Below are 23,486 nucleotides of genomic sequence, written 5' to 3' on the forward strand. Positions count from 1 at the left end.
GATCAAGGTGGCTGAGTCAGCTCTCCTCCCCACGTTCGGCAGCACGGAGTAAGGCGGCCCCCATAAACAGGATGACACACTAACTCAGGTTATCAAAACAAAGGCAGTTCAAAACGTGGGTCGAGGCCCACTTGGCCTTCTACGTTAAAGTCACTTATTTCCAGTTCACCAACAGTTTTTACAGTTCAGCAAAGGTTCACGTAGGTCTCCCTCTGCCGGGCTCGGACCTCTCAACAAAAAGTACCTGATTCAACGTAGATCTCCCTCAACCGGGCTCGGACCTCGCAATCACAGCACTTGCAGGTGCAGGGGTTCCCTTCCCCTAACTTATTTCATGTCACCGGTCTCCCTCAGTCAGGTTTGGAACTTTCACTGATGTCAAAGACTTTCGAATGTGTGAGGATTTTTCTATAGACCTCCACAGGACCTCTTTGACTTTCACTTCAGCTCTCCCTTATGTTATTTGCCCCAGTCTCTCTTGCTCTTGGTAGTTCCATACCACGATCAGAAAAGTTAAAAGAAATCTTTCTCTTAAAGAAATCACCTTTCAACTTCCCCTTTCGCCAGGGTTAATCATTACCATTGCGCATTTCAGAGTTTGTTCACTTTGTCGATTTATAACAAGACACCAAACATTTCGCGTAGACTTTCAAGTGGGCTATTTCCTTTGGCCGGACCACTCCACTACTCTGTATCCCTGGCTTCACAGTTATCAGTAACTTAAAGTTCACTACTGGTTTGCTTTCATTTGCGTCTCATCAGCACACTCGCAACCTTCAATTGTGAGATATACTGTTGGGGCTTCAATCTTTCCTTGACACAAACCAGCCTTTCATGTCTTTCGCTAACTCACTGGCTGTGTGCTTTCCTTTCTTGTCTTCGCGGCTTTGATTCACGAGTCAAGGTTGATACCACAGGCTTTACCTCGCCTCCCCAACTCTGTCGTTCACCTGGGAAGTTCGCTGGTGTCCTTGAAACACAATGCAGGTTTCTTCTCGTCTGGGATTTGACTTTCTCTGCGTATCCTTCATGGTTTCCTGGAGGCAATGCCCTCCTGCAGGGATCTTCAGTGTTTCACTACCCTTCGCTCTAGTCCCTCGATCGGTCGTCCTGCTCCATTGGGTTTGCCTTCGCCCTGGAAGATCTGCTCCTTCTCGTGTTCCACCTTGCTCTGCCTGTCAATAAAAAAGTCTTTGATTCTCTAGTTCTGGACTCCAAGTCCCACAATGCAATAGTCATCTTTTTCTCCTACTTCACCAGCTCCCCCAAACAGCATCCTGGTGATTTTGGGAGTAGTGGGCTTTTAAAAGGGATGTTTCCTGAGGTCAGGGTCTCACCACATGCCCCTCAGAGGTCTGGGCTTCAGTATCGTACCCAGGGGAGGAGCTCTGGCTTGGGCACTGCCAGGTAACCCCAGCTGCCCCTGGTTTGGCTTCCTGGAGTCAAGGCTCCTTCGCCACACTGCAGCATCCCCTGTACTCACAGGCTCAGTGTTCTGGTAGTCCTTCTCCCTCCAAGCGCCCCAGGGTTCCCCCAGCTGCTGTTCTCTCCTTCCAGTTTCTGTGCAGCATCCCCAGCTTGCCTGTGTGCTCCACCTTTTATACTTGCTGGGAAGGTTAATGGGAGTCAGGTGTGAGTGGTTGTCTAGCCCTGCCTGACTCTGCCTGTCCTGGTTAACTGGACAAGATGGAGACTGCCCAGAGGAATTCATGGCATATTGATTTCTGTGAGTAATCTTCATTGCTCCAGTCTGCCTCTTCCTCGTCCCAGTGGTTTTAAGAAAAAACAGTGGGGAGGAATTATGGGAGTTGTAGTGTCTTAGTGTTTGTGGAAAAATCCTACAGAATATGGTTAGGAGAAGGGGAACAATGTTGCTGCTGTAAAACATAAGGTGATGTATGTGCTCTCCTTTTTCTGAGTCTCCTATATCTCCCTTTGATCTTGGTATCAGTTGGCATTGGAGAGGGGGCAACAGTATAGGATTCAGATTGGTATCTAACTGTCGAGGATATGTCGGGTAGGTAGGTGTTAAGAAAAGGGGGACACCATGTCTCATCTTGGGACTCCTCCTCCCTCTCTGATCCATTCCCCAGGTCTGTACCAGGCTGCAATAACCCCTCTCTATCCACCCCTGAAGAGGATAACAAGGGGGGTGGAAAGTGAAAAGCCTTTGGGTTGTTCACACTCCACCTGCATATACTTATCAACCCTGATGTACTACCCTCCTTGTCCAGACAAGCTCTGACTTGGCTTTTGTTGTGCAGGAGCCAAATTGCATATATTAACCATTTTTATGCAGCCCATTGCCCATAATTTGTGCCACAATATCTTGCGATCCACCTGCTCAAACGTGGCTTTAAAATCCACAAAAGTTACGTATAAGGAAGGACTGTCTTTATCGACAGTCCTTTTTTTACAACATATCCATCAACCTGATATTGTGGGTTTTTTGCAGAGCTGGGTCGGAATCCTGTTTGTTTGGTATTTGTAGAGTATTCCAGTCTCGGGCCAACTCCGTAGTTCTTTCAACCAAAAAGTTCCAAACAATGTTCCCGTTAAATCTAGTATAGACAGCAGTATGTAATTGTCCATGAGTTTTCTATCTCCTTTTTTGTAAATAGGAACCAACACAGACTGCTGCCATGAGCAATTGTACCAAAATGTCGCCCTGGCAATTACGACGGCTGAAAATGGTGACTTTTTTTTTGGACCCCCCCCCCTTACACCACATATATATGTGGGGGCTATAGAATATAATAATGGGGGGGCTGCAGGGGGTCTCCCCGTGCATATATATGTGGTGTAAAGGGGTTTTTAAAAAAAAGTCAGCATTTCCGGGCCGTCGCAATAATCACATAGATCCAGAAGTAAGACAGTGGGAAGAAAGAATTAAGATAAAGATTGAAGGAGGCTACACAGTTTGTCCATGGGCAAGTAAGGAACTTTGCTTTTTTCTTACTGTGGTTCTTGTCCCAGATCCTGGTAAGAGAATATGATATGATATGATTGGTTATTTATAACACGCTTAATACCCAGAGGTTTCTAAGTGCGGACCCGGGAATCGAACATGTGTTGCTCCCTGTCGTCTTGCTTCCAAGGCAAGCACGTTGCCCATGAGCTATCCTCCCGAGACAATAGAGGTAGAAAGAAAGGAGCAAGCTTTTTTAGGGGGGCCAGATACCCAGGGGCAGGAAGGCATAGTAACCCCTTGAACGTTCAACCCGCCCTTCCCTTGTGGAAGTGGGGTGGCATGACAACAATTACTGTAGCCTGACAATCCACCAAGGACAGACAGTGAAGAAACTGTCAACACTTGACCCGAAAAGCATCAGGTGTGGTGGTGCCCTGCACTGCTTACTGTACTTCATGCCCAAGAGGACCAGCCTTTATCCAGACTGAAGAGCAGAGCACTGGAATGACTGCGAATCACCCAGGGTGATACAGCTCTGACATTAAAATGTGATATATTAGGAAGCCTAACCTCAGGGCTAAAGTACTGGATTCAAATATCTTCCTCGCATGATTGTGGTTTCCTTGAACCTCTGCACTGTTATTTTGAGAGAGGTCCTTTTTTTATCCCCGTAGGTCCTCTAGACCTTATGTAAATAAAGGGGAGCTGTTTCCACTTGTTAGTTCTTGGGTCTTCGATTGATACCTTTTACATTGGCACTATCCATTTCTCGGATGATTGCCCCATGCAATGCTCAGATGTATATGGCTTATCGGCTTGCATTCCCTATTCGGTCTCTTTACATTTACACTGTTGGCTCGCTCCGCCTAACCCCACAATTTCTCATTATTGATCTCTTATCTGTATGAATAGTCTATTATTGTTTGATTATTAATACACCTGCAGAGAATTGTATTCATCTGACTCCTAACTCAATATTCTTGAGCCTGCTGATGCAGTATTGTCATATTCTCCTATTATTCAATATCTAAAGGTGCTTGACGCCCTTGCGTGTCTGCATCACACTAGATCAAACTGCTTAAAGAAACACATACATGAACTTACCCAAATGCTCCTTTTTGTGTTCCACTTTCTTAAAGATTTTCCGCAGAATCAGGTTCAAATGACTGATAATGATAAAAGGTGGGGCCAACGCTGGGCGACTATGATACTCTACAATCAAATTGTAGCGCTGAAACTTCCAGAAGATGTCAGCATTTCCCTGAACAACCTGAAATGTATAACTAAGATACAAGGTTAACTTTACCAACCAGTAAATCAGAAGAAACCTACAATATCAATTCTGAGTCTTCATGACCACTGCTAAATATGGTTTAATACTTAAACATCAGGAGCAACAAAAAGCCACCCGCAAATGAAAGGTGTGCAGCACAGAACACCATTTTTATTTTGTTTTCATAAATATCCAAGGATTATTCATTTAGTAGGAAATCAAACTCGCCCAGCTGTTTAAGTCTACCATCATTTTAACAATGATGACATCAGAATTAAACATTTCTGTTGGACATTCATGCCAGAGAAATATGTTACTCCACCTCTGTGAGTTGTGTCTGTTACATTAGATTTGTAGTGGTATGGAGTGAGTATACTTCTGAGTTTTATGGTTGAATCTGTAGTGCTGCACAATGAGTGTTAACCCATGTACTATAAACACTGATCACGTTAAAATACATCATTTACTCCTGATTGAGAAACAAACTATACAAATGGCTTCACCTATATTATATCTAATTGTCACATAAGTACATAGCTCATTACTGCATCACATGACACACAGTTACTTTGTTTTACAGTTGACATGTACAAATCAACAATAAATACAAAAAGTCACATTCATAAATTGTCTGACAACAGAATCTAAACAATGGTCACTGAAACCTGTTTCCATGAATGCTTATGGGTCATGTATGCAGCTTTTCATCCCAGATTGTTAAGAGCTCCCCTTTTCAGGATTCTATTAGTATTTCCCCCCAATCCTAAAAGAAGTTTGGCAGTCTTGGTTCATAAGGGATGCTTCTATTTGATGTGCCTAAAACAGACCTTCCAGAATTTTGCAGCATGAAATGGCAAATTTTGCGGCAGGAAATGGCCAATTTTGCGGCACAATCCTTTATTTATTGTGGCATTTTTGCAGGACATTTTGTATTATCTAAAGGGAGTAAGATTGCCACATTGTAGGAAAGCGGCAGAATGTAAGGCTAAAAGAGAGTCAGGGTGTCATTATTATGCATCTTTTGTATTAATTTAATAGGAAGAATCCCGGATGTCTCTGGCTTGGCAGAACAGTTTTTCAATTTTGCCGCAAATAGATTTGCACTTCAGCCAAACAACCCAAAATGTACCTTTCACCACCAACCCACCCCCTCCCCTAGTTAACTGCTTGGTCGCTGCCACTTCCCCTCCAACCCTGCGGTGTCAGATCAGTCCCTCTAACGCAGGACGGATCTGACGCCGCAGGGTCCCTTTTAGTTTTTTTTGTTTATGTTTTCAGACCCTCCACCTCCAATTTTGAGAAAGCGGGGGACACCCCTGCAACCCCCAAGGCCAAAATACTGAACATAAGGAGCGGGTGACACCCCCGCTCCACATGTTCTGTATTTATAAAAATCGATTGAATTGTACTAGCGAAATAGGTCAAATTGTACCATTCGATCGATTTTTGGCTGTCAAAATGGGTAGTACCTTGAATAGAAGTGCTCCCCCGACAGTGTTCTGCAAGCTCCCAGCGCGACCACTGTAAAATGCGACCCAAAAAACGCATTTCTATCCTTTTTTGAGGAACAGAAATGCAAGCGACATAGCAGCAGTTCATACCATAAAAAAAATGCATGACCGGGTCAAGAAAGACCCTTGGGGTCATTATGAGGTTGCCAGTCCGGAAACAACAGTACCGGTAAACTTGCTGCTACTGTTGTTTCCAGACCGGCAAACTATGAGTTCTGCGAGTGGGTGCCTTTCAGCCTGCCAGGTCTGACCTAGCGGGCGGAACGGCACCCGCTCGCAGACCTTGACGGATGAACCGGCACTGTTGCACACAGTGCCGGTGCATCCGTCCTCCCCATTCCCATTGAGTCCAATGGGACTCGAAGGTAATGGGGATTTTCTTTTTTCCAGCGTCTGGCCGGAAGGACTGCCAGAAAAAAAATGACTCTGGCGCCAGCCGTGCTGTTTTTACCGGCAGGACTACTGCCGGACTTGTAATGAGGCCCCCTGTCATGCAGTGGCACCCCCACCTCCCGTGCGCGTAGGGTTGCCTACAATTTCTGCACATTTAAAAGTGCATCTTGCGTGGAAATTTAGGATGCGCTTTTAAATTGGCAGAAATGCCCCCTGAATTACTCAAAGAGGTGAAAAAGGCCATCTGAATGGGCGCGCATATAAAATCCACAAGGGACACCTCCTGAATGGGCACATTTTAATCAAATGTGCCCATTCAGGTGTCCCTTGTGGATTGGGCTGCTCTTTTTTGGGCGCAAGTGATGAGATGTGTTTGCGCATTTCATTTCTTACTTTGATAAGTTTTGAGAATCTGGGACCCTGAGGATTTTTTTATTGTAGTTTTTGCAGGCTTTATTTGCAAAAATGGCAGTGTTTGCGCAAAACTGCAGTTTTCGCTGCATTTTGCGGGATTGCAAAATCGCTATAAACTGGAGGGTCTGCTAAAATAGGTATTATACGAAATTACCGAGGGCAAAAAGTCTGACCCCTATTTGTTCGAATATATATAAATGTGGGGGGCTGAGCGTAAAGTTAATAATATTGTACAGGGGTAAGGTGGGAGAGGGTTGTGGAGGTCTCCCCCACATATATATATGCAAACAAATGGGAAATAAAAAAAATAAAAAAAGGACATTTGGGACTCAGACTTTTGGATTCGGTCATTTTACGTAGATCCCTAAAATATGCCGCATAGCGAACACCAACCTGCAGACATGTTACATTAACAGATGGTGGTATGTATCCATGGCAAAGTGAAGTGGTTGTCACATAGAGGGCACACAAACACGGCGAGGAGAGCTGGGCGGCGCTGGTAAGGGAGAGACAAGGGAAAGTGTGTTTGGGGCTCAAGGGGTGATGCAGCATAGTGGTTGGCCAAGGGGCTACAGGGTCACCCCTCTAACAATATAAGAGAGTGGGCTGGAGCTTGTGGAGGGCCCACTTGAAGATTAAAGGTAATGGGCAGGGAGATTAAAGGGAGGCCCCCATATCCCACAGCCAAAGAAATGAAACTCGATGAACAAATAAAAGCAGGAAAGCAGATGAACTAAAACTGAAAGGTAGTGTTTGGGGAACAGCGCCATAGGAGTGCTGCAACGGTCGTGTAGCTTGGAGCAAGAGCCAGTATGACATTCAGCCATTTCACATAGTAAGGATGCTTAACAGTAGCTAAAACACACACATCATCCTGAGGCCAAGGGGCACTCCAGAGGACCCTGCAGTGCCCTGCTATCATGCTGTTATGCTCCTGAACTGTGCAAGTATCCCGACTCTGACCTTCAAACCTTGATCAAGAATGCTGCTATGAGCACCCTATTGCCATCCAGTTCTGCGTATTTGAAAGCCTAATGGTGAATTCTGGCCCATGTAGTCCTCTGTGTAGAATATGGGAAATTTACCCATTTGAGGCTTGTGCGTGGTCCTGGTTTCAGCCCAATATTGTCCCACTGTGTACAAAACACCTAGTACTTGTCAACATACTTCCCTAATAATTTACAGAATCAAACTCCAATCCATCCCTGAAACCATGCAGAGATCATGTTCAAGGAGTGCCTCTAGCTGGCTCAACAACATTGCTGACGTCTATGAGCCTTCTTTGCTAATAAATCCCCTCATTCTGCAAATCACTGTTTTTGTGCTTGTTTCTCTGAACCAAAATCGCTTCCTAGTTGCTGACTTTTTCGTTTACTTTGCTCCTGTTTTGCAATGCTTATTTGTGCAATACCTTCCCCACTCGAAGCATGCTTGCAGGGTCATGCAGCTATTTCCAGTCTGAAGCCTTTGGTTGCAGATTTTAGTTGCAGTGCCAGCTTGCCTTTTTCCCTGACTATGCTTGGACCACTTTCAGATTTTTGTTTTTAAGTTATTGAACTATTTTCAAATTATTGTAATATTTGTATTTATTTGAATGACAGGGATGTCAATATCGAACAGAAGTGACTTACATTAACACTTTTACAGATGGTGGTAGCATTCCCACGGAGGGTGTCTGTACAATAGCATTAAGATGAGAGCACGTAGTGAGCCAGTGTATGATTGTGTCCAAATATTAGGCCATATACCAGGGACAAATCAAAATTAGCAGAAAAAAAATGCATATGAGAAAAAGGTATCTTACAAAGGTAACATTAAAATAAGGTGGCAAGTGCTTCAAACCGAAGAGGAATTATTATTAAGTATACATAATTACATTATTAAGCGTCACTGGAGGCTGTGGTGGGGTCAGATAGAGAGGATTTGGAAGAGGGTAGTTTGAACGCCCTCTTTAGCAAGTAAGTGAAGTTTAAGCCAAGCTTTGAAGAGAGCCACAGTTGGGCAGGCTTTGATTGTTATGGGCAGTGGGGTCCAGTGGAGCAGGGAGAGAAAGAGAAGAGGCGAGAGGACGCACATCGAGGTTATGGGACGGTGATGAGGAGTGCAGAAGAGGACCGGAGGGAACGAGATGTTGAGTAAACTGAGGTACAATCAGACACATAGTAAGGAGAAAGACCATTGATTGCTTTGTAGACTACTACAAGGAATTTGAAAGAGTGCAGTTGTTCATGGAGAGACAAGTAGCATGTTGTCTATAAGTAGAAGTGGGGGGTTATCTGGGTGAGTTGTAGAGAGTGCAGGTAGCAAAGTTGAAGAAGAGTAGAGAGGAAGGAAAAGGAGTAGGCTCGAGGGGTGGTCCAGTTTGCTGAGCACAAGAGTGGAGATTAGCGTTTTTGTAGAGTGCTTAGTAAGAACTAGACACATTTTCCTAATATTGAGGAGCTTAATACGAGCAGCGGAGGCACTGCTAATGACGAATTGTTGTAGTCGTAGTTCGTTATCAAAGAGGACCCCAGTTTTCCCTAGCCTCATCTGCAAAGCCTGTAAAAGAGATGACAATTGTGTCCACTGGAGCCCAGATTGACACCACATATCATACTTCAAATTGTTAGGCTTGCCATGGAAGATAGAGGAAGATCAGATCCACCTCTAAGTCGCCAGTCACAGCCACAGAGCTAGCTGTTACAGGGCCCTTGAGTCTTTGTTTGCTCGGGGAACCCAGAAGCATCTCCTCTGGCCGGGGAAAGGAGCCGTTCGCTTGCAGTCTCAGGAGGTGCCTCAGAGCATGCTTCAACCAGGCTTATGAAAGCTGCCTGTGCTCCTTACTGAATGGCAGGTAAGAAGGTACGCGGTGTAAATCCGAGCCGCTGAGTGTGGTTACTGTCAGCAAAAATACATGTTGCGCATCCCTGCACTCAGCACTCACCCTCATGGCCCAGACACCCTGCCTGGAAAAGAGGCAGTTTCTCCCTGACCCCTACAGCAGGGCACACAGCTCAGCAGCAACCACCACCATCTTTGAAGCTCTGCATGGGACACCTTTGTGGTGCTTTCTTCTCTGCACCGCTCTGTGTTTGGTTTGCTCCACAAGTATGGCAGAGGTGAACTTTGAAGGAGGGTGTGTCCACAGAGGCCACAGGCAATGGCTATGCAGTGTGTCAGGCAAATCTGATGGTGTTGGAGATAGGTTTCTGTCAGATGAGGGCTGCACCCTTCGTGGTATTTGTGCCCTATAAAACTCCAGGTGACCGCAGAGAATATGAAGATAAAACTGACCGCAGAAAGAGAACGTTAGTGTAGTCTACTGTAATGGGAGTAAAGTCAAATGAGTCATGTATTTAAATCACCCGGTAATGGCTGAAAGCTGATTGGTGCTTTGCATCTGCTGAAATAAAAGTCTAAGAAACAATGAAATGCAAAATGATACAGCAATGCCTGCATTTCTGACTGAGAGCTGGTAGACGAAAACTGGTGTTTCTATAATGGAGTAAAACTACACTCCACATAATGTTTTCACCAAGTAAAATCACGTGTACAAAAGCTGAATTCGTATTTCTCTTGGACGTTGCCACACCTGGGACATGGTGCACCATTAGATGGGGCTCCACTTCAAAGTCAAAAATATTCTGTAATTCTGCAAATGTCCCTAGGCCGTCCTTTGGGCTCCAGAAATTGGAACAAACACCACTTTACTGCCACATGTAATCTGGCGTTAAGTGCTAATGGTAACTGACTTTGCAGGTAATTCCATGGAAATCATGAAGAATTATCACCAAACCTGTAATGATGCCTATAGAATGATTTATACTGGAGTCCCCAGCTCCCAAAAAGTGAAATATCTGCATTTTATTAAACCTTCAATTTTACAGCTGGAATTATTAAACCCCACATAGACCATGGCCCTCTTTTAGGACCTACTTTGATAAGTAATTCAGAGTTGGAAGCAACAACACCCCTCTCTCTCTCACACACTCTCTTTCCTTTCTGTTCTCCGGGATCACGCCCTGTGTTAGAGAATGCCCACGGCTCTCCTGATGGTACTGGGAAGGTATTTTTATGATTTGGGTGAAAGATACGTGGAAAGATGCCATTGTTGTCTGGGAATCTCTACCACGATTGAAATCAGCCCACAGTGATGTCTCGATTGATTCAGGTTGAAGAGTTATTGGTCCTCATTGCAAGTTTGCCAGTCCGGTAACTACGGTACCGGTAAGCTTGCCGGTACCGTAGTTACCAGACCAGCAAACTACGAGTTCTGCTCACAGGTGCCTTTTCTCTCTCCAGGTCTGACCTGGCGGGCGGACCGGCGCCGGCGAGCAGAGCATGACGGATGCACCGGCACCATTCACGAATGGTGACGATACATCCGACCTCCCCATTCCCATTTGAGCCCTATAGGGACTCAAATGGGAATGGGGAGCATTTTATTCCGGTGTCCGCGAATGGGCAATTACCGGCTCTGACGGGGCCGTAATGACCTGGTAATTGTCCATTTGCGGGTGCCGGAATATTTTCGCAAGTTTGGAGGCAGCCGGACGTTTTTACCGGCAAGGCTATCGCCAAACTTGTAATGAGGCTCATTGTGTTTGTTAAATGTATGCATTGCCTTGCTCCTTTGGCTCACAGTGCTTAGGGCTGGATATTACTTTCTTTTTGGGATCTTCCGTCTAGGATAGCTAATCGGTGACGAGGATCATGTAGCTCTTCACAGGGTTTTGGGTAATTTTAAAAGATAGACGTGTTTGATTCTGCTCGTCTCACAGTAAACATCAACTACAAAGGAACCAATTAGAGGCGTTACTGCGGGGGAGGGGCTAAAGGGGCTATAGCTCTGGGTCTTTTGATTGTAGACCAGGATAGAAGCTCAGGGTTACAACCAAGAGGCTAGCTAGCCCTGCTTCCCGACAGTCCCGACCTTAATGTAGTCCCAGATCTTTTCCAGAACGAGCAACACCCCTGGGACCAATGGAAATTAGACAATTGACGCATGGATAAATATAAGCATATGCATGCATAACAAAACACTGGAATGCATGCAGGACCTTTCAACTGCATCAGTTTACAATTAAGGTATACTCAGTGCTGCTAGAAATCACAATCACCATAGGAACCTGCATAGTGCCATACAGGTGATAGGAAATTACATGATATTTCTCATTCTAATGCCATCAAAACATTCTGATTTGATCTATAGTTTGACGTACCTGAACATGGCAATCAGGAGATTCATGAGAAGGACATTGGTGACTAATAAGAAAATCACCAATAAAAGAATAACAAGCCAGTTGGCATATATGTTAGGGCATGATGGCATGTCCTCAAACAGAATCTTGAATGGGTTAGTCGTACAGTTGGCAAACTGCATGCGAGATGCTAAAAGGAAAAACATGACAGCGGTTGCAAAGGTAATCAATATAATCCTAATGATATAAACAACAATGATATCCTAAAATGCTAATTTAGTCTAACATCTGTTTACACATGTATATGTTGTATGGTGTATCATACATAGTTTTTCCTTTTACAGTACCTATGGAGAACTCAGGGAATTATCCTTTAGCCATTAATACCTGGTCTCAACACAAAAAATCATACAACAAAATACTCCCTAAATGGGACCCACCTATACTTTAATACAGTTTATGTATTTCTAAGTGCATTTGTACTGCAATTACGTTCAGTGTTTTATACAAAAGTCAATTTATTTGTCATATCACTTAAATAAAAAATGATTAGGAAAACGTTTTTAAAAAATCATTTTTCAAGAAGACTTCATAGTCGAGAAGAATATCCATAGAGTAAAAAGGATTTTCTTCCTTCTCCTTATACGTATTACCAATGACATTTGTTCTTACAAACAATATAATAACATTAACTACATTTACTAAAACTTGCTTACTCAGTGACACATATTCAAATCACCCACACAATCTTTTTCAAAATATACAACATATTGCACTATCCACTGTAATCACGTCATGTTCAATATGTTTCTGTTTCTATCATCATATATCCAGAACATTCTTCAGGAGTTTACTCTTCATTTTTCTCTATTATTTTGGGTGTAAAGCTCCACAATTAAATGAATCCTGTCTTTCTTGAAGTATTTCCTTTAATATCTGTCTTCCTTTGTCTGTGATTTGTTTTATTTGTAATATGGATCTTTTGCCTTTGAAATATTCAAATGGACTAAGTCCCCTGTGCATCCACTTTTGCATCATGCCTGGTCCACCCGTGCACAGCTGCTTGAGTGAAAGGGCATGAGGGGGGTGGTCTGGAGTGAGTTAATGTAGAGTGTAAATGGGGGGGGAGTAGGGCAGGCCCTCAGTTCTGGCATGGTGAAGGAGGAAGAGCATTCAAGATACTGCGGTTGTGGGATCAGGGGGATTAGAGGCAAGTATCCTTGACATTTTTCCAGTGCCACTGACCAGGGAGATTGTGAACAAAGTGCAGAGTGGGGGTGAGAAACGTTGTAATCCTCTGTGGATGCTGACACGCGAGTGAGAGTCCCAGATTATATAAAGGCAAATTCTTAGCCAATGGGATTTTGGAGAGTACACTTCTCACAATCAACACTACGGAAAATAAACCTTGGATGCAACATATAGATTCATCTTGATGGCTATCAAAATATTTTCTTTTTATTGCCAAAAATGTTCAGGTTGCTGACTTACAAACACAAAAGCCAAATGGAAAATTACATTTTTATAATTTTTTTGAAGCGTCCTTTGTAGGTTTGTCTTTCTGACACCTTTTCTACTAAAGAGGAGCTCAGCCTACATTACCGAAGAGCTCCTTCTTTGCTTGTCTCTACGCATCATGCACAAACGCGCGTTGTGGGAATGTAGTTAAAATCGTAATTACCATCTATTTCTTCCAGTGGGATCTGTCCAAATATTTGAAGATAAGGTCGATAGAGAACTCTTCTGAAAATCCACTCCACTCGAGTGTCGTGAGGATGAAGTAAGGCTTGAGTCGTCACCCCATATGCAATGAGCCACACACTCAGAAAAAACAGGAAGAAGAAAACATCCTTCATCTGCACCAAAAAATTAAAAACTGTCACTGGAAGTACAGGCCCACAAGTAAAGAGGAAGTATCTTAAATATTCTATAAGACATCACATGGAAAAGATGTTCTCCCTTAAAAAGACTAGTATAACAAACATTAGCGAAGGGTTTCTGCAGAGGTAAAACATGTACACAATTTGATTTCTTTTTTATTTATTTGGACGTGTAAAAATTTTTAAATTAAATACCATCCAACGTTATTTTCTCTTATCCACCAACAAAAAACATCATGAAAATTAATCAACAAAATAGGTCAAAAAATAAAATCATCATGGTATAAAGAAAAGTAACATGCTAAATTAATTGCAATTCGCCACTAAAAGGGGGCATATTTCATGACAATCCATGTTTCCTTTCCTTCTTTAACATAGCCCATATGAAATGATTTGCTTTGAGTTGCTGACAACTTCTGTGCAAGTACATTCCAATAATGTAACTTTATAAGACATTGGGCCTCACTATAAGTTTGCCGGTCCGGTAGTAACTACCAGCGCTGTTACTACCGGACCGGCAAACTATGAGTTGTGCTCGTGGGTGCCTTTTTGCAAAGCGGCACCCGCGAGCACAACTCGTCGGATGCACCGGCACCATTCATTAATGGTGCCGGTGCATCCGACCTCCCCATTCCCATTGAGCCCTATGGGACTCAAATGGGAATTGGGAGTAATGAATATCGGCGTCCGGCGATGGGGATGGACTGGGTCCCCCGGGGTTGGAACGCCCCTGTACGTCCCCTTTGCCGGGTGCCGTTAATTTCACGGGTTTTACTGGCACGGCTACCGCCAAAATCGTAATGAGGCCCATTAATTATTAGTCTTCTCGGGGTGAACTTTTTAGCTGAAATATCATTGATGATAAATACCACCTGTACCAGTGCTATTTCTGCAGGTCCACTCCAACCTATTCCTAGTTACCCCTAGAAGTGGTGGTATTTCTGGTATTCCAGAAGTACCACCTCCGCCTGTGGTAAACTTAAAGTAAACAGATTTAAACTTAATTTCTACCCATTTCCACCCACAGTGATAATGTACAGTAGTGGTTCATACCTCTTCTCTACATTTCTGTAATGCAGAAAAGGGTCAATACTGAACCTTTTTGTATCAGAGGGGTATGCTGTTAAGGGGGGGATCAGAGAGGACCACGTTTTACCCCCTTTCTGTGCTCTAAAACATGTTTTGCTGTATTGAAGGGTTTCGTTTGAAACATTTTAAATATGGCTCTTTGCTGTTTTGTTTGTTCGGAGGGGGTTTCTTCTGCTGCCAGACCTGCCGGGCACAGCGGCCCCGACGGGCACACTTGTAAGCTTACTGGCACCCTTGTTTCCGGACTGGCAAGGTCATAATGAGACCCATTATCTACAAATGACACACACAGCCCTTTGTTCTCGACACACCCTACCCCTGTAGAAAAGGCCAGACCTAGTGGCTTAATCAATGTTTGTTGTGTTATGTTAAATGCTAGCTCCTAGACTCAGAGACATATGTTACTCGTTGTGCTCCTCGTCTTCCACTAAATCAAGGGAGTTGGGGTTTCCCTTTCTTCAAATGCATGTTTTTCTGAGCTACTGAGCCTTAAGCACAGAAGGTAGCAGCACAATGAAGCATGCAGTGTTACAATAAAATTTACTTTGGACGTACAACCATCTAACCTTCCTGCTGAGGAGACGAGTCATCTTTGAAGTTAGGCCCTGCCTGGCAAACCGCTTTACGTGGTGGAATCAATGCTGCAACTACCTAAGTCGACTTGTTTGGCCGTGCAAGCCTGCTTTGCACACTACTGTTCTGACTGTATTTCTTTATTAATTGCTCTGACAGCCTGCCATGTTCTATATAAAACTTCAAAAACAAATTGTAAGCAAGGGGAGCAAATCTCGACTATTTGGCCATGCTAGGTACTGTGGGCAAAGTCACATACATGTAAACCCTCCCGATTTAGGCAGGAGACTCATGATTCTTCGATTTCTGGGGCGAAATCTCCCTCTCAAGTGCTTGGGAATGTTGGCATGTATGCAAAGATGCCCTACTAGGTCAGGTGAATATCTTGTCTACTTTGCCCAGAGCATCATGCCTCAGTTTGGAAACTGGCCAGAATGAGTACTAGGTGTTAATGAGGCGATATGCCCCCAGATGGCGAGACGACCCTGTACGTAAACGGGCTGCCGCTCAAGTTAAGGGCCTGAGTGAAGCGAGGGTCCCTTAACCAGGGTGGCAGGCCGTTACCTACAGGGTCAGCCCGCCACCTAGGGACACATTGCCATTTGCAACCATATACATCCCTACATAGGTGCTAATGGTGTCTTATTAAAAAAAAAGAAAATAAACATACCTTGCTTGAGCGTCCCAGCGCCGGCAGTACTGCTGTTCCTGAAGTCTGTTTTTCATGTTGATGACTGTGTCGTCATCAACATGAAAACAGACTTCACAGATAGCAGCACTGAGCGGCACCCGGCTGCACAACAAAAGTAATATGATTTTGTTTTGGATAAAAAAAAAACACCAATATCACCTGTGTAGGGAGCTACACAAGTGCTAAGGTGAAGGGGGAGTGGGGAGGGGAGGCGCCCAACCCAATGAAAATGCTTCTAACGCAGCCCATCCTTAGTGAATACAGCCCGCGTTCCCAGCATTTCCATTGGTGGACGGCAAGTCCCAGGGTGCTCATTAGATTGCAGTCAGCATACACTGATGTTGGTCTTACCACCGGGAGCCTTTGACTGTTTTACCGACAAGCGATACGTACCATTCTCTCCACAATGATGATCTTTGGCCCCAGTTGTTTGTGAATGGCAAAGATGTGTATAAGTCTAAGAGTGAACACCATGAAGTCCACAGCGAGTATTGTACGGCCTGCTTCAAATGTATCGTCAAACATTCTGAAAAGAACAAACAGGAAAATACAATGGTTCTTCATTTAGTTCATCTTCTGGCTGCAATGCACATCTTCAGGCTGGGTACTGAAGTATCGGAATCTGTATTAGGCAGAGGTCAAGCTCATTTCCTGAGTCCTGTTCTCCTGTTCCGGAGCTAAGCATTCATTACAGTAAACATTTTCAAGATGGGACCATACCATGCTTCCTCCCAGTTGTTTTTTACATGTACATACGGAAAATTAAATAGGAAAAACCAAACCGCATAATTCTAAACATATTCAGTTGAACAATAATCCCCCGTTCCAAAAGCTGCACTGGGTGGTCACAGCCCTGCCCCTGGGTTTGAATCAAACAGTGTCTCGGAGCGGTTACCACCCAGTAATGCCCCTGTTATGGCTCGATATTGCTATTAGCACTCTGGGATTGCAAACCGAGGTGCTGAGAGCAATAATTCTGTCTGAAATAATGGGCTGTGACGAGCATGCAACCTGTTGTTTCAGACAAAAACATCCTCACCAAAGATGGCTGCTATGGACATGGAAGGCAACGCTCCGATCGAAGCCCCTCTTCCATTTCCACAGCAACCTCTGCAGGCTGCTATGCAGAGAAACAACAAGGTGGCAAGGCGGCGACTGCTCAGGTAAGTCGTGGTGGAGCAATAGGAGCCGTAAGCTTGGGGCAATGGTAGAGTGCTGAACTTGTGTAGGCAGGAGGATGTGAAAAGGGACTGTCCAGTCAAAAATATCTACTTCAATTATATCACAACAGATAGTTCTTGCAACACTGCGAAATACATCCCACTCTGTAAAGGAATGTAGAGGGCATACAGTTTCAAAGGAGAAAAAGGGAAGCACTCTGGATACTAACAGGAGGGTAGTCGGTATGGTTAATAACCACAACAGTTTAAGGTTTCTTGGCTTCAGCATAAATGGAGCAATGGGTCTTAACATGTCTTTAGCGGCCTTCTGGGAAGGACCAGGGGGACAGAAATACAATGTCCCTTTGGCTGTAGATGTTCTTGGTGCTCGACATGGTTGAGTGAGCTTCAAGGTGCTTTGCAGACTTCTGTGACAGAGTTCAAACAGAAATCGGCTGCAGGTATCAGGCGGCAAGACGGTTTGGTGAGCGAAGCTGGACAAACGGTTGCAGGGTGGCCTACATGGCGGTTCGGGGTCAGGAATCATCTCAGTGCTGATCAGTGGTTCTGAAGCACTGGTCGAGACGTTTTGGATGTCTTTAAGTGACTGCGGCTTGACACAGTCAGCGTTGCAGCTCGAGGAACTCGACTGCCGCGAACATGTCATTTAAGACGGACGCTGGTAGATGCTCTTATAGGCGGACAGCCCACATCTGTGGAGTGCATTGCAGGCAGCTGGCTTGTCCTGGGTTGTAGGTTCCAAGACCACTTGGCACTTCCTATCCAGGAAGCTTGCTGCATAGCCTAGCAGGGCACTTTTTGTGCTGGCTGGGTAACGGTTCTGGAGCGGCTTGAGGGTCCTCTGAGTTTGGTATCTCACTCTGTTCCCTGGAAGATTTTTAGGGGAGGGATGTTGCTTCCCTCTTTGGATACTCTAGCCTTCCTTCACTGGTGGAAGATGTAAGGCAGACTGTACCTTCAGCCATGTATCCAAGGTTGGATTCTTCTTGCAACTTCTTGTGAAGTTTTCAGATGATCTGTCAAAAGAGGGGCTTGGCCCTCTTTTACAGCCCAGTGGGCCACAGTGGTTGGTGTAGGCCAAGCCTACCTTAATGAACCAATCCTGGGGTCCCTACCAACAATCTCCTGTATTTGTGAGGTTATTACCAGAGTGCTTTGCAAAAGAGAAGTAAAGCAGTGAAAAAAGGAACAAAGTGGGCCCCAGAACTAAAATGGCGGAACCCTTCTCTCAACAGAAAGAGCTCTAGGCACACTCACTTGTGATACAAAGTCACAAACATCTTCCTGTCTGTTGTTGATCAAAGAATCTCTCTGGTTAAGGGTCCTCTCTGTGTGGTCCCTGTTAAGTTGGCAGGTCTCCCCTGAAGTTTCAGTGAGGCCAGACTCTCAGGCTCCTGCAAACCACATTCTCATACATTATGAATGGGGTCCCCATAGCGGGGTGGCCTACTGTAAAAAGCAGACCCAGACATGACAGTTCACTAACCTTGATACCGAGAGGCAGGAGTTTGCGTCAGATTTGACATAGTTGAAAATGAAAGGTTGTTGGGTTTCCTGTCTCCTTTGCTATTCTCTGCATCCAGGCCCGGTGGGGGCCTGTTTGAAGTACCCTCTTTGGTATGTTAACCGCTGCCACCTGCTGCAGGGCCTAAAAAAAGAGCAGTGCAGATCAGTGGCACATTTGCCAGTTAACCAGGCTGACCATAGCAAGAGGAAGGTTGGTCCTCCCTCTTCTTGGAGATGACATTTTGCACCCCTTGGCTGTCACATTCCACATAAAAATGACAGGGGTGTACAGGGCCTGTAGGCGTTGTCCTGCCTGGTGTACACAGGTCTATGCTTTGTCGTGGTGTGAGCATAGGGAAATGTGTGTGGATTAGCCCCACATATTTTCCTGAGGTTGGACTACCATCATTCCATTTAATGCAACATTTCAAAAAAGCCTAGGCAAGCACACACACACCGTGCGGAGGGCCGAATTCCTCACAATTGGCAATGTCAATAGTTTTGGCGTTTACATAAAAATATATTTTGACTTGTTGAAAATATGCCAGCTGGGAATGAGAATCAATTTTTTCTGCCCCCCAAAAACAAAATCCTTACATTCTTGTCCATCCAAAATCTCAAAATAGGGAGGAGTGAAATACTCTTAACTAAATAAAAAAACACAAGAGCAGTGGGTACTAATTAATCTTACTATACGCAACCATCACCAGAAGGCTTTGACACAACATGAAACAAAATACCCCATACTACAAGCACAGCAATCTGCTATAGGTGTAGCACACCCAGGGGCATCCAATGAGGCCTCCGCAAACAACCAGGAAACGCTGAACTGCAGATGGCCTGTAGTGTGACAAGGGTAGACAATTGGCCTCATAACAAGTCTGCCGGCCTGGAAGGGTGCTGGTAGCAACGTACCAGAACCCTTTCCAGACTGGCAGACTACAACTCTGCTTTCCGGGGCCTCTGCACTCGGCAGGTCTCACCTGCCGGGTGCAAAGGCCCCGGAAAGCAGAGTTGTCATGGAAGCACCGGCACTGTTAGTAACCGTGCCGGTGCTTTCCGAGTCCTCATTCCCGTGGAGTCCTATGGAACTCCACGGTAATGAGCGCTAACATTTTCCATCGCCTGACTTTCCGGACCGCCGGGACTTGTAATGTCCCGGTGGCAACGGGAATGCAGGCGGCGGAAACAGTGTTACGGGGTTAGAAAACTGTGTGTTACCACTAACCTCATATGAGGCCCAATGTTAAGCTTGTTCATCATTGCCCCACATCCCCACCGGACTGCAGCGACTATCTCCGGTCAAAGATGTCCCTAAATAAAGCAAATTTGTGTTGCATATTTGTTTCTTGACTGCACATAAATATTGAGCAGCCACCTAGAGGCAGTGTGAGGTTGCGAATGAGATGCTGAAGAGAGAACATACTGCTAAAAACACCAATCGGATGCTAACAATTGCAGTCAATCAGGAGACCCTACGTGCGATGTTCAAATGCACTTGCTAAATTGAAACGGGTCCTGCCCTTAGGAGGACTAATTCCCCTCTCTACGAAAAGTAGCACTTCTATAATCAAGTCTACCCTGGACTTCTGCCCTGGGCTAGTGTATAACTGGCAGCAAGGTAGATCTCCACTGCTTATGAGGGCCCAGAACAGACTAACCTGGAGGATGCGCTCCAGCAGAGCAGCAGTCTGTGGCTAGACATTTACCAATCATGTCCATAGATCTGCACAATAAGTGTACGCCAATTGAGGCACTGATGCTAGTGCAGCATGACTTAGTACACCACAGGCATGCAGGCATGTTCTATTTCAGAGCCCAGGTAGCTCAAGCATATCAAAGCTTATGGAGAGGACAGACATGTGTACCTCTTCCTGGGGCCTGGATCAAGGTTGCCAGTGTGGTACTGCATGGGGGTTCGTTTGTTGCACTAACAGCAAATGGTGGAGGCTACCTTGGAAGATTTCAGTAAAACCTGACATCAGACCTGCGTACATTTTAAAAACAAAAATTTGGAGACTGATGCCACGCCCATATCCACCTGAGACTCCACCCACCAGCCCCGCCCACATGTCTGGGACGGGGGAGAAGTCAAACACTACCTAGGGAAGCCAGATATGGGCGGGATTTTAGATTTAAATGCAAAACACCATCCACACATCCAAGTGATTAGCGACTAGTCACATGACGCGTGGGTGGAATTGCTGAGATTCCTGGAAATCCCAGAGACCTCACGCTCTTTCCCGGAGACTCAGAGAAGAGCATAAAAAACCCAGAGTCTCCTGGCTAAACCTGGACAGTAGGCAGGTCGGCCTGGCATGAATTAACGGTTGTAAAATGGCATAACCTGACATGTGCATGTTTGCCCGACAGATGCACAGCTCTGTGTTGCTTTAGTACTTTGGGCCGTGCTTTATAAATCCTGAAGAACACTAACTACTTGATGTGAGTCACACCCAATAGTATTAAGGATATTATTAACATTGTAAAGCATTTCACCAGTAAAGGCCAGGTCTATGCTCAGGCCATTGCACCGACCATTTTCTCACGAGTACTAAAGGGAAGAAGCAAGTTAGCCCTCAACCTCTGTCCTTTTCCGACCACAATTATGAACGGACATTCGCATTGCAAGGATGTGAGATGTCAGATTGTGATTGATGTAAAATTACACCCTAAACGCATTGTGCACTACTGAGTGTGTCCTGCCATGATTGTGACCGGAGCTGGGGAATTTGCAAAGCTGATAAAGCAAGTGCTCAAGCCCCGGCAGGACAAGGTTGCGGTGTTGAGCGATGCAGGTGCACGGGAGACGCTGCCCTTCAGCACGTAATACATTGCGCCTATGTCCACGCATCTAAACCTTTAAGAACCGAGCATCAGACCCTCTGCAGCAAAGCCCTCGCAGGACAACGCTGTGTTGTTGTGCACACAGGGGTGCAGGAGACGCTGCCCGTCAACACATACTACTTTGCACCTACGTCTACGGATCCAAACCTTTAAGAACCGAAGATCGGACCCTATACGGCAAAGCCCTTGCAGGACAACGCTGCAATGTTGTGTGATGCAGGTGTTTGGCGACAAAGGGGTGCAGCGCAGAGTGTGAGTTTGCTGCGCAGCCATCGACCATCAAGGTCTGAAAGGTAAGATAGGTGCGGGAAGTGGGAGCAGGCACTACTGCTCCCTACAAAACTAACCAGCATTTGCACGTACTTCCACCAACTGCCTGACATAACATACTCTGTTGTGTGCAATCTGAGGCTCTCCCCTTTAGCGGTTAGCTGTACTTTGTGTTTTGGGTCCTTTTTCTAGGTCTCCGCATTTGTGGTTAATGTTTACTGTGAACTGTGTTCCATTAGGGTCTCTCCCACTCTTTAGGTTCCCATTCACTGTGGCTACTGGTGTACCGTGAACTGTGTCCCACTAGGCTCTCTCCCACTCTTCAGGTTTCCATCCACTGTGGTTACTGTTGTACCGTGAACTGTGTCCCATTAGGCTCTCTCCCACTCTCTAGGTACCAACCCCGCTTGGGGTACCATTGTACTGTTGTGTCTTACCTGTCGTCTCCTTCTGTGTTCCCTACTGTTGACCCCCGACCCCACCTGCGCATCCTGCATTGTGCGGCGCTGGGCTGTGTCTCTTCTTCTCCCTTTCGCTCCCTCCTCCTCCTACTTCCCTCCTCGCACCCTCTATGGTACTTTCAGTTTCTCCAACTGCTACTCTATCTCCTATCCTATCCCTCTCACTAAGTCTGGAAGGAAGAAGTTCAAGAGGGACATCCTGGTCTCCAACCCAGGCTTCCCTATCGCTCATACCTACATCAGTGCTTCCTCCAGGCAGACTCTCACTGGCATCCTCTTTGTCATTCCCTCACCAGACCTATGGACCTCTCATATGGTCTCGGCTCTATCTCCTATCTCCTCCTCTCCCATTAATGGTGGCACTTGGTGGGAGGTTGTCTTGGCCTCCAAGACTATCATTAATGTCTATCTGAATGGAACCATCTTGGTCCAGGGCCCTCAGCCCAATCTCCTCCTTTTTGATAGGCGTCTCCCATGTCTTATCAAGTTCCTTTCTTCTCCCGCTACTCCTACTAGCACCTCTCTGGCTCCTCTGCCACCTCCTTCCTCCCCATCTCTGGCACCTTTGTTCTTCTCTCAGGCTACCAGGCCTCCTCCGGCTACCACCTCTGCCACTCCCGGACCCCTCTAGCACTTTCGCTGGGTGTACCTCAAGCCTGTACCCCACACCGGAAGTCTTGCAAATGTGGCAACCTGCTCCTCATCGCTACTCTCAACTTTCGCTCTGCTGTCAAACACTCCTCTGACATCTGCCATCTCCTCGAAGAACTTGACCTTGATGTCCTCGCTCTCACCGAGACATGGTTCATGGCCAGCTTTGTCATGAGTTTTGACACTCTCCTCCCTGATGGCTACAAGATCCTCTCCGAGCCAAGAACCAACCGACCTGGAGGTAGAGTAGCTCTGATCTTTCCGGAGTGGGTCCCTGCTTCTGTGATTCCTACTCAGGCCTACTCCTCTTTTGAGTGCCTGGTCTGCAGGCTCTCTATCTCTTCTGGCCTCTATGACTGTGGCCACCATCTACAGTCCACATGGCCAGATTGCCCTCTTCCTCTCAGAGTGGGCTGACCTCTCCTTGCTTCTACCTCTCAACCTCTCCTCTGAGACCTCAACATCCACCTGGATGCTTCTAATACCTCCCCTGGGCTCTTCTGCAACCTCTGTGACACTCTCTCTTTCTCCATTCTACCCTCTGGTCCGACACACTCTGCCGGACACACCTTGGATGGTCTCATCTCCTCAGATATCCCCTCTCAAGCCCTCTCACCCCCCTCTCTCTTGGACTGACCACTTTCTGCTTTCC

At 45.7% G+C, this 23,486-nt stretch overlaps 1 protein-coding gene across 1 annotated transcript in view; it reads right to left on the reverse strand.

The window, feature by feature from the left end:
• TRPM5 (transient receptor potential cation channel subfamily M member 5) overlaps nt 1-23,486 on the reverse strand; it is a 473,179-nt gene that overhangs the window by 97,624 nt on the left and 352,069 nt on the right. Inside the window, exons 17-20 of the mRNA XM_069625407.1 lie at nt 16,312-16,444; nt 13,367-13,541; nt 11,707-11,875; nt 4,016-4,194 (exon numbers count right to left, since the gene is read on the reverse strand). Of these exons, the coding sequence (XP_069481508.1) occupies nt 4,016-4,194; nt 11,707-11,875; nt 13,367-13,541; nt 16,312-16,444 (656 nt within the window). The remainder of the gene's footprint in view (nt 1-4,015; nt 4,195-11,706; nt 11,876-13,366; nt 13,542-16,311; nt 16,445-23,486) is intronic.

The sequence above is a fragment of the Ambystoma mexicanum genome, chromosome 11 (genome assembly GCF_040938575.1).
Source record: "Ambystoma mexicanum isolate Mex_15411 chromosome 11, UKY_AmexF1_1, whole genome shotgun sequence".
Classification (NCBI taxonomy): Eukaryota; Metazoa; Chordata; class Amphibia; order Caudata; family Ambystomatidae; genus Ambystoma; species Ambystoma mexicanum.